The following is a 16,612-nucleotide window of genomic DNA, read 5'->3' on the forward strand; positions in this document are numbered from 1 at the left end:
GGAATTGGGAGAAACCTTTATGACTGTGTTGTGCATTTTAAATTCGGTTTGCAACATGCCAATAAATCCACAGTAGAAGACAAATTAGCTACAAATGACGTATGACATTTTGACTAACCCTGTTCTTCTTAGTACTATACACATTTGCATTTGAGAATCATCGTGCATTTGCATTGTGATTATTGCTGCCAAAATGCCTGATTTTGCTGCGTACTTTTTCAAAATTTGCTATGCAATGTGCAGAGTTTTTGAGCTTTTTTTTCTTTCAGAAAACTACTTGAATTGACAAAACTGCAATTGAACAAAATTGTTTTGCACGGTCCTTCAAAGTAATGTTTGTTGGTAAATGAGGCCTTTTAGCTGTACTCATGTTCGACGCACGTGAATTGATCGGGGCAATGGCTGAAGGCTGTGATGACGTCACATGGCGCGTTGTGTAAACGGCACACGTCGAGTTTTACCCAAAATCTGCCTTTCGTTGATTTTCCATTAATTTCTGTGATCACAAAACGGCACAGTGCTGGAAGGGCTGATGTTTCTGGGAGGTGGGAGGAAATCAGAGGACCCTGAAAAAAACCCATTGTGGACATAGGGAGAATTTGTGTGCAGTATTTTTAATTCATTCCTTTTTATCATGACATCTGATCAAAATGTGTTTGTTGTGACACTTTGACAAAATATCTAACAACAAAACAAACGTAATATTTTTGTTTTTTTAAATGCATTGGGCGAACCTTTATTTTGAAGTATATAATGGCACTCGACCGGAAGTTACGTAATTGAAGGAAGTTTCCCCACATGCTTCCTAACGCATGTGAGTCTTGCATGCGAATATGGATTACTCTTGGAAGTGGAGTGATTTACCCACTGCCCCGAGTCTAAAACACCTCACAGAGGAAGGATTTGGGCGTCCTAAAGCGAAGCAGCATGAAGCCGTGCAGCATCTGGTGAAAGCGCACATCGAGTCGTTTAATCAAGCGCTTACTGATGGACTGTGCCGAGTGGTTCAGGTCAGTGCACTGCGCCAGGGCTCACGTGGAGCAGGGCCATCAACATTACTGACATACTCATCATCTTTATCCCCATCATCATGTCTGTCTAGATGTACAATACAGTGTTCATACTGTATTATCCTTAAAGGGCAATGAATGGGCATTACTGTAGCTCACTGATTCTCAACCCTACAAGCATTTTCATTTCTTTGCTGTAACACACCTGATCTGACTTTAATAGTCTTGGACTGATGTGGGTGTGTTATAGCAGGAAAAACACTCAAAAGCTCAGTGATCTCTCAGGATCAGGTTTATTTATACTCTCCTGCATAACTCCTGCTTCAATTAGTGAACTAACAATCTGCATGACCCTGTGGGTGTTTTACATAATATTTGCATGTTTATAATTGATTCATATGTCAATGGGTTAAATTATCAACCAACTTGCTATTTCCACTACTAATAGCCTTAAATAAATAAAATCAAAAAGATTTTCACTGTTCAAAAACGTTTCAGTTGATCAGACAGCAATCATACCACAGTGCTGTTGAAATTGGTCAGCAAGTGTTGACTAATTTTCTGTAACAGTACCTCTGGATGTAGTGGTTTATATTAATGCACTTGTTCTAATATGTTGTTATTTCTGTAATAACAGCTTGCACAGGTTATAGCGGAAGCTCCACATGAGCAGATTTTAAAATATGTGTAATTATTGATATGGTGAAGCGTTCTGGAAGGAGTCTCTAGTGTCAGTGCTTTGTAACACTCAGAGGTAAAGCTGTAACTTTACATTTTCCACTATGGAAAAGGCTTCAGGACGGAGGACTCTGCATATTGTCCTTTCTCTGTAACATGACAAGTTGCATGTATTTTTGTCTTATAGTCTTGATGTGAGAGGGAAAAGAGTGACTAGTTAGGGAAACATTATATATATATATATATAACTGCTATAACAATGCTTATGTCATCACCCACCCCACTGGTGATTATTTTCTTTTAACAGCATGCCCCATTATTATTTTCTTTTAACAGCATGTGTTCTACTCTTTGCATCATCCATTTGTCTATCTTCAGGCCATTCCCCCTTTGGAGTTCCTGTACAAGGGTGACCGAATCAGCTTAATGTTTGTGGAAGTTGCTATCCACAACCCCACCGTGGCCAAAGGAGGAATCTGCAAGGATCTTCGTGTGTTCCCTGCCGAGTGTAGAGGAAGGAGGTGCACGTACAGAGGAAAGCTAGTGGTAGGACAGGCTGACATATTGCACAATAACCCTAAATATGTCACCATGCTTGTGTTGCATTGTGTTGCTAACATGAGCTCTTCTTTATGTTACCTTTGTGTTTGTGCGCAGGCGGATGTCAGTTGGTCGGTCAATGGGGTCCCTAAAGGAATTATTAAGCAGTCATTGGGACAGGTGCCCATCATGGTCAAGTCCAAACTGTGTAATCTCCATGGCCTCTCACCTAAAGAGCTAATAGAGCACCATGAAGAAGCAGAGGTAAAATTTTGATATTTGATTTTCTGCTTAATGGGAAATCCTGCAAACATCAGTAGTGTAATTCCTGGAGAAAACTGTGTTTATCTTGTGTATGCATGATGCTTCCTTCATCTTTCTCCACTTCTGCCCTGTAGGAAATGGGAGGCTACTTCATAGTGAACGGCATTGAGAAAGTGATCCGCATGCTTATCATGCCGAGGAGGAACTACCCCATCGCCTTGTCAAGGCCAAAGTTTAAAAGTAGAGGTCAAGGCTACACTCAGTATGGTAAGTGTTAACTTTATGCAAACATAGATTTGAATGCAATCAAATTATATGAATCAATAAATATGAATCAATTATATGAATCAATAAATACTACATAAATGTCATTTACAGTCATGTGAAAAATAAGTACACGCCATGGAAATTGTTGGATTTTTGGACATATTTGGACAAGCAAACATTTTATCCTCTTTGAACAGTGCCTATTAATAAAATTGATACACTCTATCAAATGACACATAAAACTGACATTTTGTGGTAATTTTCACAATTTAATGTACAAAAAACAGATCAGTCACATGGAAAAAGTAAGTATGCCCCTACATTTATCACACCTTCAGATCCATAAAATTTGAATCAGGTGCTCACGATTGGGTGCCAGTGATTAGAACCTGCTGAGGGAGTGCAGGTGTAACCAGTCTTATTTATACCTCTCTCATATCTAGTGTCTGGTGTTCCCTTTGTTATTGAGGTGTGTGGTGTCCTCATGCCAAGATCTAAAGAGTTCGGTAAGGCCTTCAGGAAAAAGGTTGTGAATGCCTACGAGTCTTGCAAGGGATTTAAAAAGATCTCAGTAATTTGAAATACATTATTCCACTGTAAGGGAAATCATCTACAAATGGCACGGATTTCAAACGACTGCCAATTTGTCCAGGACTGGCCGTCCCAGCAAAAATAGCCCAAGAGCAGACCATGTGATGCAAAAAGAAGTCTCCAAGAACCCCAAAATTTAATCACAGGATCTGCTAGTAAGTCTTGCAACTGTTGGTCAAACAGTGCATGCTTTTGCATCGAAGAGTGGTCAAAAATTCCAGCGAGCCAGGTGGACAATTATGTAGAAATGCCTACAAGAAGTTATTTCTGCTACAGGGGGCAATACTAGGCCAAGGGTGTACTTACTTTTTCCACAGAAGAATCACATCTGTTGATATTTATGTTGAATAAATGATTGAAAAATAATTTTCCTTGTGGTTTTGTTCAAGTATATCAACTTCATTAATAGGCACAGTTTCAAAGATGATCAAATGTTTGCTTGTCCACATACGTTGAAAAAGCCAACATTTCCATGGGGTGTACTTATTTTTTCACATGACTGTATACCAACAAAATATTGGGTGTGGTTTCACAGATGTTCCAAAGTAACAAATATGGTCATGGATACAGTGACATTTTTAACCTATTTGATTTTTAAATAAATTGTAAAATAGAGGTACATTTTTACATGGGCAATTGAGACTTTGCAGGCAACTGTATTTAGTATTTTATTGTGTGTATTTATACGCACAAAAATAATTTGAGCTCTTGTGTTCCCAGGAATTTCAATGCATTGCGTGAGAGATGACCATACCTCCATTAACATGAACCTTCACTACCTGGACAATGGAACAGTCATGCTCAACTTCATTTATCATAAAGAACTGTTTTTCCTTCCTCTGGGCTTTGCTCTTAAGGTAATGCTGATGGTTACACTGCATATTAAACATAGGCGATGTTCACATCACCAGGTTGATCTGGGAGACGGATCTGATTTTGGGTCATTTGCAGTTACAAATGTGAACCATAATGATGGACAGATCCGATTTGAACAAAGTAAACATTCAAATTGTACAAAAAAGCATGTCATGTAAACCAGCTATATTCTTTCCTTAGACCTACACAGCAGGTCAACAGTTTGGAGACACTTTTATCATGATCTTAAAAACCTTTTGATCAGAAGGTGTATGATTAAATGTTTGAAATCGGTGTTGTAGACAAAAATATAACTGTCAACATAGTTTTGACATGTTTAATGAAAGAAATGAATAACATTTTATTTACAATTTTTTTTTTTTTTTTTTAAATGGATGACTTGGAGTGAAATATTCTGAAAAGCAGCCAATAAGGGTCCAGTATAGGTGGGAACTCCTTTAATACTGTTTAAAAAGCATCTCAGGGGGATCCCTCAAGAAATTGGCTGAGAAAATGCCAAGAATACATTTCTGGAAATTCTAGGCAAGAAGGGTGTCTACTTTGAAGATGCTAAAATACTAAATTATTTTGATTAATTTTTTATCATAATATAATTCCCATAGTTCCATTTTTGTTACTCCAGAGTTTTCATGACTTTATTATTATTATTATTATTATTATTATTATTATTATAATAAAATGTGGAGAGAACTTTTGATGGATAGTGTCCGTCATATTTTCTATTATATATATATTATATATATTGTATGAAGCTGTGTTCAGTATATTTTGTCTGTGGCTCACAGGCCCTAGTGGACTTCTCAGACTACCAGATCTATCAGGAGCTGATAAAGGGCAGAGAGGATAACTCCTTCTTTAAGAGCTGTGTGTCAGAGATGCTGCGCCTAGTGATGCAGGAGGGCTGCACTTCCAAAGTGAAGGTGCTTGACTATCTGGGAGAACGCTTTCGGGTCAAGCTGCAGTTGCCAGAGTGGTACACAAATGAAGAGTGTGCTAAATTTCTTCTGGAGTAAGTCCTTTTTTATATACTATAAACTGAATTGTTAGACATTTTATGTAATAGCAACAGGTACCTTTTTGTCCTGGCTCTGAAGTGTATGTGTTTAGTTTTCTGGTGCCTGTGAAACACAATCTGTTTTTCATTTGTCCACAGCGAGTGTTTGTGCATTCACTTGAAGTCTGACAATGAGAAGTTCTACATGCTTTGTCTGATGACAAAAAAGCTGTTTGCCTTTGCCAAACAGGAGTGTATGGAGGAGAATCCAGACAGTCTGATGTGTCAGGAGGTTCTCACGCCTGGACAGCTTTATCTCATGTTCCTGAAGGTGAGCTTCCTACGTCACCAGCAGTGGTGTTCAACAGATATTATGGTGTGATTCTTATTACACTAAACTTACCATGTGAAATTAGTACCCAGTTAGTGTATGAAGCATCTACTAAGGTTTCACCCTTTAAGGTCTAGTAGCCATTTATTAATAAGGAGACATACAGAGCTGGAGTTAAGTAGACTATAATTAGGGGGCCAAGCACTGAAGGTGCGTAGGGACCCTATTGTTATTCTATCTTTTCTTCTTAATGTTCATGATCCAAAACGTACAAGCTCATCACCAAGCATGGTGGAGATAGTTTCATGGCTTGGGCTCATATGGCTGCTTCTGAAACAGGCTCACTAATCTTTATTGATGATGTAACTCCTGATGGAAGCAGCAGAACGATTTCAGAAGTCAGAAACATTCTGTCTGCCAATTTACAGAGAAATTCACCCAATCTAATTGGGAAGAACTTCATCGTGCAGCAAGACAATGACCCAAAACACACTGCGAACACAACAAAGGACTTCATTAAAATGCCTGTCCATTTTTTTGGTGAGCCGGTGTCTACTGTAGCCTCAGCTCTGTTCTTGACTGACAGGCGTGAAACACTGTCAGATGGTATAAGTAATTACTAAAACAGGGATGCTGGTATCAATTCAGTTATGATTACCTTCTGACCTTTGCACCTATTACAACTAGTACACTCGTCATATAATTTATAATTTTTTTGTGTATGTATTTTTCAGGAGAAAATGACGAGCTGGCTGGTGTCTGTGAAATTGGCCTTGGATAAGAGGTGCCAAAGAGTTGGGGGACTGACCACAGATAACATGAATAAACTTTTAAACATGGGCACTGACCTCACCAAAGCCTTTGAATACCTGCTGGCTACAGGAAACCTCATCTCTAAGACTGGTATCATTGCATAATACTCAAATGTGAATGCTAGTACTTGCTGAACTTCTTATTTGTTAACATGCTGATTTACACTTCTCACTGTCCCTCAGGTCTGGGTATGCTGCAGGCCAGTGGTCTGTGTGTGGTGGCTGACAAGCTCAACTTCATTCGCTATTTGTCTCACTTTCGGTGTGTGCACAGAGGAGCGGCCTTCGCCAAGATGAGGACTACAGGAGTGAGAAAGCTGTTACCTGAGTCCTGGGGCTTTCTGTGTCCTGTGCACACACCTGATGGAGCACCATGTGGTCTGATGAACCACCTCACGGTCCACTGTGAGATTGTGGCTCCTGTTCACTCCACTATTACGCTCCCTGCCCTACTCTGCTCACTAGGTAAACAACAGTGCGGGCACATTTTCTCCAATATGTCTTTCTTATTTTAAAAAGGGCTGCACTACCAGAGTTGAAGTACAACCCCAATTCCAAAAAAGTTGGGATGCTGTGTAAAATGTAAATAAAAACAGAATGCAATGATTTGCAAATCTCATAGACCCATGTGTTATTCACAATAGAACATAGAAAACATATCAAATGTTTAAACTGAAGAAATAATAGAAAAAATAGAAAGAAACAAAATGAGGTAATTTCGAATTTGATGGTTGCAACACGTCTCAAAAAAGTTGGGTCGGGGCAACAAAAGGCTTGGAAAGTAAGTGTTACTAAAAAGAAACAGCTGGAGGTTAATTGGCAACAGGTCAGTAACATGATTGCCTTTCTAAGACACTCTTTTTATACCCAGAGTCTTAATGAAGTAAAGATGGGCAGAGGTTCACCAATTTGTGGAACACTTTCAGAATAATGTTCCTAAATTATGTAGCATACCCAGTTTACTTTTAACACAGCGTCCCAATCTTTTTTGGAATTGTGGTTGTACTACATGTGGTCCTAGTTCTGAGATTTACATGCAGAACTGGGAGATTCTCAAGAATGGCAATAATAGAGTAGTATTTCCCAGTTCCTCCAGGATTTCATGATTTTGCGACTGCAGAAATGAACATAAATTCAAGAGAACTTCGCAATATTTGTAGGAGCTTGCAATTAAAAAAAAAAAAAAAAAAAAAAAAAACCCACAGATTTTCAGAAGATTTGGACCAAGACGCATCATGTGACTTCATCACAATGCGATTTCAGACAAAGCCCTCATCGATTCACATGCGTCGAACATGAGTACAGCTTAAAGGTCTCATTTACCAACAAACATCACTTTAGAAAGACAGCACAAAACAGTTTCATGCAATTGCAATTTTGCCAATTCAAGTAGATACCCGCAAAAAAAGCACAGAAAACTCTGCAAGTTGCATAGCAAATTCCGAAGTTTGCACTTTTGGTCACAACAATCACAAAAAACTCTGTGAAATCCTGTACGGACTGTCAAGAGATTCGCAGTTATGAAGGTATTAGCAGAAGTTATGATGGTATGTTTCTAGAACATAATGCAACTATTGCTCTCTGCTGGTGACTCTAGTGGGGGGGAAATTAATTGGTTTATAAAAAATATAACCGAATAAATGCATATTTAATTTCAATTCATCTTACTCATTATCTAATTGAAGAAGTCTTAATGTGTAAACCCCTGCCCCGCCTTATTTAATTTCTTTCTATTTAAGGGCATTTTACATATTTGAAACAAATGCACATTTTACAACTTTATTTATATCCAGTTCACTGATCATAAAGTAACTCTAATATTGAAGTAAAAGAGCTTTTAATTTTTTAGGTGTTACTCCAGTGGATGGAACTCCCAGTCAGCCATACTCCTGCTGCTACCCTGTCGTACTGGACGGCGCCATGATCGGCTGGGTTGAGAAAGATCTCGCACCCATTGTGGTTGAATCTCTTCGCAAGTTCAAGGTTAGTAATGTTTGTAATCTCTTTTTCAACCAATGCCATTATACAACAACCATAACTGCAACATTATGATGCCTTATTATTATTATTATTATTATTATTATTATTATTATTATTTATTGAATCTGTATTTCTTGATGTTTGTTTGGATTTGTCTGGTGGCACATCAAGAAATTTCACTGAATGTCTAAATCAATCACTTTAGTATTCAGTATACTTTAATAATGTGTGTATTCTAGTGGAAATACAACACCTGTGGAAAATTTGGCATGATTTGTCTTTTATGGTGATGAAACAAATATTGTGGTCAAGCAAGTTCTACCTTCTAGTTTTATTGTCACACATTGTTTCCTGTCTCTCCTTACAGGTGCTGAAGGAGAAAAAGGTTCCTCCATGGACAGAAATTGTGCTAGTTCCTCAAACGGGTAAAGCAAGCTTGTACCCAAGCCTGTACCTGTTCACCACACCATGCCGCATGGTGCGACCAGTCCACAACCTCGCCTTGGGCAAAGAGGAGCTCATTGGGACCTTTGAACAGGTCTGTTAACATTCAGTCAAATTCACATAATTTGTAACTCATTACCAGTTTTATGTAGCTTTGGGCTATACTAGCCTTTACTGGCACCATTAACCCACCAAGCATAAGTAAGGAATAAAACACAACAGGTGTTGGAAAATAATCAATGACAGGGTGGTGTGATGTGACCTGGTGTGAAGCAGAGTTACTGTTGCCACAAAGTTGATTATTTTCCTATAACGGCATGTTCCAAGTTGTTTTATTCTTGTTATACTGCAACAATTTGCCAGTAATTACAGTATTATAATTTTTATCCATTTATATTTATAGTTGCATTTAATCTTGGGGAACATCCACAAGACAAGTTAGTTCCTTGCATTATAGCAGCTATAAACAGTTATTCCTTTAACAGCCTCTCTCTCTCTCTCTCTCTCTCTCTCTCTCTCTCGCTCTCTCTGTTGAAGTTAGTTTAAAAAAATGCAGCTTGTCATACTTAGAAGCAGCAAAGTGACAATTCCTCTGTCCTGAACTTGTCCCACTGTGGATAACTTACTGACACACTGGAGACACCTTCCAATAATTGATAAATAAATGTCTCCTAACAGAATGCTTCACCTTATTAGTGGTAAACTTTAGACTTTTTATTAGTAGTCTTCATTATGTGGAGTGTCTGCTGTTAAATAAGTCCCTGTTACTATAGAAATGGTAACATGTATTAGAAAGAGCACATTGATAAACTAGTGCTTTGATTCACAGCCATAATCTGTCAGAACTTCTGTTACAAGACAATTAATCAACACCTTCTGACCAATCAGAATTGAGAATTTAATAACTTAATTTAATAACAATGCTGTGGTTTAACTAATATGCAGTGTTGAATATTTATAATGGAAGCATGAGGTACTGAGCATTTGTGCTTTTGTGTTTCAGCTTTACCTCAATGTGGGGATATTTGAGAATGAGATAGAGCATGGTATCACCACCCATCAGGAGCTCTTCCCCCACAGCATGCTCAGTGTGGTGGCCAGCTTCATTCCCTTCTCAGACCATAACCAGAGTCCTAGGAACATGTACCAGTGCCAGATGGGTAAGATTTCTCTACCATAGAAGGTCTGCTAGCTTTAGCTTCCAGAGATGAATTTCCTTTTCTATTGATGCATTCTTACTAGTAAATGAAAAGAACAGTGTTTATGCTGTAGTGTTCCACTTTTTTCCTCTCCCCTGTCTGTGTGCAGGTAAACAGACTATGGGTTTCCCTCTGCACGCTTATCAGGATCGCTCGGACAATAAGCTTTACCGCTTACAGACCCCCCAGAGTCCTCTGGTCCGTCCTCTCATGTACGATCACTACAACATAGACAACTACCCCATTGGCACAAATGCGATCGTGGCCGTGATCTCCTATACAGGCTACGACATGGAAGATGCAATGGTCAGCACTAATTGATTGTCTTTCATTGGGATAGTACTGATCACTAGTAGTTTTTGTAGTTAGTTTCAAATGATTTAGGTAAACATAACTTATGTCATCGGTCTGCCACACGGTTAATTACCGTTTCTTGTCCAGATTGTGAACAAGTCATCATGGGAGCGTGGTTTTGCCCATGGCTCTGTCTATAAGACTGAGATAGTGGACCTCTCGGAGAAGGTCAGAGGTGAGGATGGCGTGGTGTTTGGGATTAAACCAGGTGACCCTAAAGTGTCTGGCAGGCTGGATGCAGATGGATTGCCGCCTATAGGATCCAAGCTGAATTATGGAGACCCTTTTTACAGCTACATCAACCTCAACACAGGCCAGAGCCATGTTTTCTTCTACAAGTACGTTGTTACTATAATTTACTGTGAATTAAAATAATTTTACATTTTGTCAGTCATCATGCAATTATTTTGTCTCCCTGAGAAGCTAAATTTAAACAACCATTATTTCATAACACTAGTATAATGTACAATAAAAAAAATAATAAATTCCTGCTGCTATCCCTGTTTCTCTCAGGAGTCAGGAGGGTTGTGTGGTGGACAACATCAAAGCGTGCAGCAATGACGCAGGAACAGGCCGCTTCAAGCGTGTGTGCATTACTATGCGAGTACCACGCAACCCCACCATCGGAGACAAGTTTGCCAGCAGGCATGGTCAGAAGGGTATCCTGAGTCGCCTGTGGCCGGCTGAGGACATGCCTTTCAGCGAGAGTGGCATGACCCCTGACATCCTGTTCAACCCACATGGCTTTCCATCACGTATGACCATCGGCATGCTTATCGAGAGCATGGCAGGCAAATCAGCATCGCTTCACGGCCTATGTCATGACGCCACGCCGTTCACCTTCTCTGAGCGCAACTCAGCCCTGGAGCACTTCGGTACCATGCTGAAGGCGGCAGGTTACAATTATTACGGCACTGAGCGCCTTTACTCAGGACTGAGCGGACTGGAGTTGGAAGCTGACATCTTTGTAGGTGTGGTTTATTACCAGCGCCTGCGCCACATGGTCTCTGACAAGTTCCAGGTGAGGACAACGGGAGCAAGGGACAAAGTGACCAATCAGCCAGTTGGAGGGAGGAACGTGCAAGGTGGCATCCGCTTTGGAGAGATGGAGCGTGACGCCCTGCTGGCTCATGGCTCATCCTTCCTGCTGCATGATCGCCTGTTTAACTGCTCGGATCGATCTGTGGCTCAGGTGTGCGTGCGCTGTGGCAGTTTGCTGTCTCCGCTGCTGGAGAAGCCGCCCCCTCACTGGTCAGCCACACGCCATCGGAACACTATCTGCTCACTGTGCAAGAAGAGTGACGCCATTGACACAGTGGCTGTCCCTTACGTGTTTCGCTACTTCGTGGCTGAACTGGCGGCAATGAACATTAAAATTAAACTAGATGTGAAGTAGATTTACTCACTGTATTTAAACATGCAGCATCAATTTTTATTCTCATGGATCATAATTTCAGACTATTGTTCATCACACGTGTCATGTGAAGACGATATACTTGTCACTGTTGGTAACTGATAAAATGCTATTTTTATAATAATGCTTTTTCTTCACTATACTTATATAATTCACCTGAGGAAAAATGGCAGTTGTCACATTTAAAATAATAATTTAATAACTTCAATAAGTTCATTATTCAAAAATAACCTGAACAGGAGGAAGAATGAAGCCGTTGTTAAGGAGAGAATCAGATATATCCAATCACCTGCTAATCCATTACTGTGAGTAAAATGCTGTTGGCATTTTTTAGGATCTCTGTATTGTCTAAACAAAAGGTATTTGGACTTATCGATATGATATAGTCTCACACCATCCCATCTCTGTGTGATTATTACAATAAAAGTATTATTAATAAAATGTCATGCAACTCTATAACATTTGAGTAGTGTTTGTTGAAAATCAGTAAAAGTTCTAATATTGATCAAAATGTGCACAAAATTGTTATATTGAAAATAGTTTCAAAGACTAAAATAGTGCTATTGCTACAGCTTAAAAACATATCATTTCAGCTCAGCTAAAATGTTACGCAAGTCCAGCACAGAGCGAATGGTGAAATCAGGAGTCACGCTGTTCTCTGGACGAGTGTCTATGCTCTTGTTAATCCATACTGTAGCTCGAACCCGTGCATCAAATCCACCCTGGATATCTGTGTCCAGCGAATCTCCCACCATAATGCAGTCCTGTGGCTTCACTCCCAGCAGCTCAAAGCAGTGTGTGAAAATAGAGACTGCAGGCTTCTGCTCAGCATGTTCTCCTCCTACCACCACAGCGCTGAAGAGTCCCTCACATTTCACCGCCTCTAGCTTCTCCCGCTGCGTCTGGGCATCACCGTTAGTCAGCAGCAGCAGTTTGTATGAGCACTTCAGATATCGCAGTAAGGCTAAAACTTCAGGAGATAACGTTAGAGCCTGGAGACGTGTAGTTTTCCAAGTGTTGTAGCAGTCTGAAGCCAGAGCACGGCCAGGATCCACACTTCCTGCTTCCTGCAGGGCCTCGTGCCAGTGATTTATCCGAACATCATCTATAGTTATGCCTGCAGATGGGTCGAACTTCTCCTCGTAAAGTTTACGGGTAAACCGTTTACAAATATCGCTGCTGTTTGTGTCCTTCAGTTTACTTCTCAGCAGCTCACATACCTGTCAGGATTGTAATATAATTTTTAGTAAGACTACAATTAGGGTTGAAAATATTGGCCTTACTGTATTACTGCTATTGGGGGGGGGATAGTCTTTAACCATGACCCAGAAAGGATTCACCAGTTTACTTTGTGTAGTTAGAACCGCAGTGTTATTTTGTCTGTAACATTTTTGACATTTTGTTCATGTTTCCCATGCTACATATAACAGACCTAGACAAATGGCTATCAAGAATTCTGGAGTTGTTATTGTAAAAATAGTGAACGGCAATCTGTTAAAGCACTGAAATTCCCCCTGAAATAACATACTTTGGTGTTATGCTGGTGGAAACCACATCCTGTCTGCCTTTGCCTTCTCCCATGTTGTTTTCAGCTGAAATTTACTTTCAACATTTACTGTTTATGATGTGTGATGTCTGTGACTCTTGGGATGTTCTCCTGGGATGTTCACACACAACAATATCTAGTGTTTACATAGAATGGTGCGAAAAACAAAAAAAATTGGCCTGGTGAAGATCAGAAACCTTGGTCTTTTTCTTGTTCTTGGCTGACAGGTGTGGAACCTGATTCTGTAGCCCATCCATCTCCAGGTTCGATGTCATGTGCATTCTGCTCACCACAGTTGTAAAGTGTGCTTATTTGAGTTACCATAGACTTTCTGTCAGCTCAAACCAGTCTGATCATTCTCCTCTGACCCCTCTTTTAAATAAGGTGTTTTAGCCTGTGGTCCTGCTGCACACAGGATGTTTTTTTTGCTCCTTTCTGTGTTAACTCTAGAGACTGTTGTGTGTGAAATTGCCAGGAGATTAGCAGATTCTGAAATACTCAAACCAGCCCATCTGGCACCAGCAACCATGCCACTGGTACCGTCACAGAGATGACATTTTCCCCATTCTGATGTTTGATGTGAACGTTAATTGAAGCTCTTAACCCGTTTAAAGTCAGGTGAAAAAAATATGTACACCCCCTGGAAATTGTTGGCTTTTTTGACATATGTGGACAAGCAAACATTTGATCATCTTTGAAACAGCACCTACTGTATTAATAAAGTTTATATACTTGAACAAAACCACAAGGAAAATTAGCTTGTCCAATCATTTATATAACAGAAATATCAATAGATGATGATATGATACTTTTTCCACAGAAGAATATAATTAAGTACACCGTTGGCCTCAGAAGCTAGTATTGCCCCTTTTTGCAGAAATAACTTCTTGTAGACATTTTGCATACTTGTTCACCAGGCTTGGTGGAATTCTTGACCACTCTTTCATGCAATATTCTTTCAGTTGCAAGATGTTTGAGGGTTTTCTTGCATGTACTGCCCGTTTCAAATCCTCCCAAGAACATTTCAGTGGGACTCAAATCCAGGCTTTGACTAGACCATTCCATAATCCCCCATTTCTTCTTTTTAAGCCATTCCTTGGTGGAATTGCTAGTGTGCTTAGAATCATTATCCTGTTGGAAAGTCCATTTTCGTGGCAAATGTTACTTTATTTATTTATTTATTTATTTTTTTAAAAGCTAACAATTTCCATGGGATGTATTTATTTTTTCACATGATTTTATGCATTGTGCTGCTGCTTCTATACAATTTACTGATTGGATAACTGTATATATGAGCAGGTGCACAGGTGTTCCCATTAAAGTGGATGGTGAGTGTACAGCTGTGTAACCTTTACAGCTGTCTCCCATCTATCCATCCATCCATTCATCTTCAGTAACTGCTTTATCCTGGTCAGGGTTGCAGACCATTAGCCTATCCCAGTAACACTGGGTACAAATTGGAGAATTCACCCCACCAGTGACCCCAATCCATTACAGGGCACCATGCACACCCACACAAACCCATACACTCGTTCACAATTATGGGCAATTTAGCATACCCAGTTTACCTACCTGCGTGTTTTTGGACAGTAGAATCAACTAGAGAACCCAGAGGAAACCTGCATGAACACAGGGAGAACTAAAATACTAAAATACTAAATTCAGCACAGACAGTAACCCGAGCTCAGGACTGCTGCCTAATTGAACCAGGGACCTTTCAGCTGTGATGCATTTAATATTATTATTATTATTATTATTATTATTATTATTATTATTATTATTATTATTATTATATTGATGCCTCCCATCTTCTTATGGCAGACAGTTCAAGAGTTCTGGGAGGTGATTGAACTACAACTGCTTTAAAAAAAAATCAACTGTGGGTTAAAGCACAATAGGTAATACTGCTATTGATTTAATTTTATTATTTTTTTTACTATTTAATCTTGTGTAATTGGGTGTCAAATAATCTTCGGTCAGTTTCATGCTGTAACTCTCACCTTGTGCAAGGCCAGCTGTCCCGCTCCTGCTGTGTCCACCAGAGTGTTGTCCAGGTCAAACAGTATCGCGGATATTCCGCCTTTCTCCATGTCGAGCAGGAAATCTTCAGAGTCGGTATTATTCCTTATGAAAATAGTAATACAGCGTAAACCATTCAAACATTCAGGAAGCGGAACTATGGAGACAACGTCAGCACGACATCTTGCGAAATACAGGAAGTGAATTTAGCAAAGCATCATGGGAGTTGGAGTTTTACTGCTTACCAGCTAGCTGCTTTATCGATCACATTGGGTAAGCCTTTTAAAAAGAGAAAATAAATGTATTTGTGAAATTAACAGTGTTTTGTTAGCTTACCCCCCCCCCCCCCCCCGTGTTCAGTATCCTTATACTGTACACTCCAGTATATGTATGATGACTATAAACGTTTAATTGAATTGAATTATATATGATTATATTGAAATATGTGCGAGGTGTTTCACAGTTCTGATGCAAATTTGTTGGGTGGTGCTGTATCTTCATTATTCCTGTGAAAAGTTAACATTTTTATGGTGCTTTTCCACGACTCTGAGCGGTTCAGGTCCTGCTGGGAAATAAATGTCAATATACAAATCACATAAATTCTAATGGTTTCCACTACAAATACCATTACAAACAATCAGCTAACCATTAAAACAATTACCATTACCATTATTGGTCCTTAATGGTATCCACTAGACATAACACGCCCCTAATAGAAGGCAACAAATTACCAGTAATTTCCACACATTTCTGTGCAAGACTGTCTTTTTACTGTTTTCTGAAAATCCCAACCTTTTAGTGCAATCCCTTTCCTTTTTCCACCAAGTAATCTCAGTTCCACTAATCCTTCCAGTTCACATCAGATATCAGTGATACACTATACGGTGAAAAGTATGTAGATACCTGACCATGACACCCATATTGTGCTTGTTGAATCCTATTCCAAAGGCAAGGCATTAATATGGAGTTGTGCCCGTTTACAGTTATAATAACCTCCACTTTTCTGGGAAAGCTTTTCACTAGAGTTTGGAGCGTTGCTGTGGGGATTTGTGCTCATTCAGTCACAAGAGCATTGGCAAGGTCGAACAAAGAGACCTTGGCGTGCAGTTGGCATTCCAATTCATTCAGTGAGGTTGAGGTCAAGGCTCTTTGCAGGGCACTCAAATGCTTCCAAGCCAACTTTGGCAAACCATGTACTTTTGGACCTCGCTTTGTGCTCAGGGCATTGTCATGCTGGAACATGTTTGGGCTAAGCGCCTTATGTTCCAGTGAAGGGAAATTGTAATGCTACAG

General features: G+C 39.7%; 2 protein-coding genes across 2 annotated transcripts; one reads left to right on the forward strand and one right to left on the reverse strand.

Moving 5' to 3' along the window:
- Positions 1-773: 773 nt before the first annotated feature.
- polr1b (RNA polymerase I subunit B) lies at positions 774-12,215 on the forward strand. The gene is made up of 15 exons (XM_017464769.3): positions 774-1,010; positions 2,067-2,234; positions 2,346-2,492; positions 2,627-2,759; positions 4,071-4,207; positions 5,012-5,235; positions 5,380-5,551; positions 6,286-6,454; positions 6,547-6,828; positions 8,213-8,346; positions 8,711-8,881; positions 9,791-9,947; positions 10,096-10,292; positions 10,428-10,678; positions 10,854-12,215. Exons 1-15 carry the CDS (start codon positions 834-836, stop codon positions 11,734-11,736), a joined length of 3,402 nt encoding a protein of 1,133 aa, XP_017320258.1. The 5' UTR covers positions 774-833; the 3' UTR covers positions 11,737-12,215.
- On the reverse strand, positions 12,195-15,506 carry nanp (N-acetylneuraminic acid phosphatase). The gene is made up of 2 exons (XM_017464770.2): positions 15,301-15,506; positions 12,195-12,974 (listed from the first exon to the last, which is right to left on the reverse strand). The coding sequence occupies exons 1-2, from the start codon at positions 15,388-15,390 to the stop codon at positions 12,339-12,341; spliced, it is 726 nt and encodes a 241-aa protein (XP_017320259.1). The 5' UTR covers positions 15,391-15,506; the 3' UTR covers positions 12,195-12,338.
- Between the last annotated feature and the right edge of the window lie 1,106 nt (positions 15,507-16,612).

Source organism: Ictalurus punctatus, chromosome 3, assembly GCF_001660625.3.
Source record: "Ictalurus punctatus breed USDA103 chromosome 3, Coco_2.0, whole genome shotgun sequence".
Taxonomy (NCBI): Eukaryota; Metazoa; Chordata; class Actinopteri; order Siluriformes; family Ictaluridae; genus Ictalurus; species Ictalurus punctatus.

Excerpts from the sequence above, each read along its gene's own strand:
- nanp (XM_017464770.2), bottom strand. The coding sequence starts at position 15,390 with ATGGAGAAAGGCGGAATATCCGCGATACTGTTTGACCTGGACAACACT. Across the intron at positions 12,975-15,300 it reads GACAGCTGGCCTTGCACAAG|GTATGTGAGCTGCTGAGAAG; the intron begins GTGAGAGTTACA and ends CAATCCTGACAG.
- polr1b (XM_017464769.3), top strand. The coding sequence starts at position 834 with ATGGATTACTCTTGGAAGTGGAGTGATTTACCCACTGCCCCGAGTCTA. Across the intron at positions 4,208-5,011 it reads CTCTGGGCTTTGCTCTTAAG|GCCCTAGTGGACTTCTCAGA; the intron begins GTAATGCTGATG and ends TGTGGCTCACAG. Across the intron at positions 5,236-5,379 it reads TGTGCTAAATTTCTTCTGGA|CGAGTGTTTGTGCATTCACT; the intron begins GTAAGTCCTTTT and ends ATTTGTCCACAG.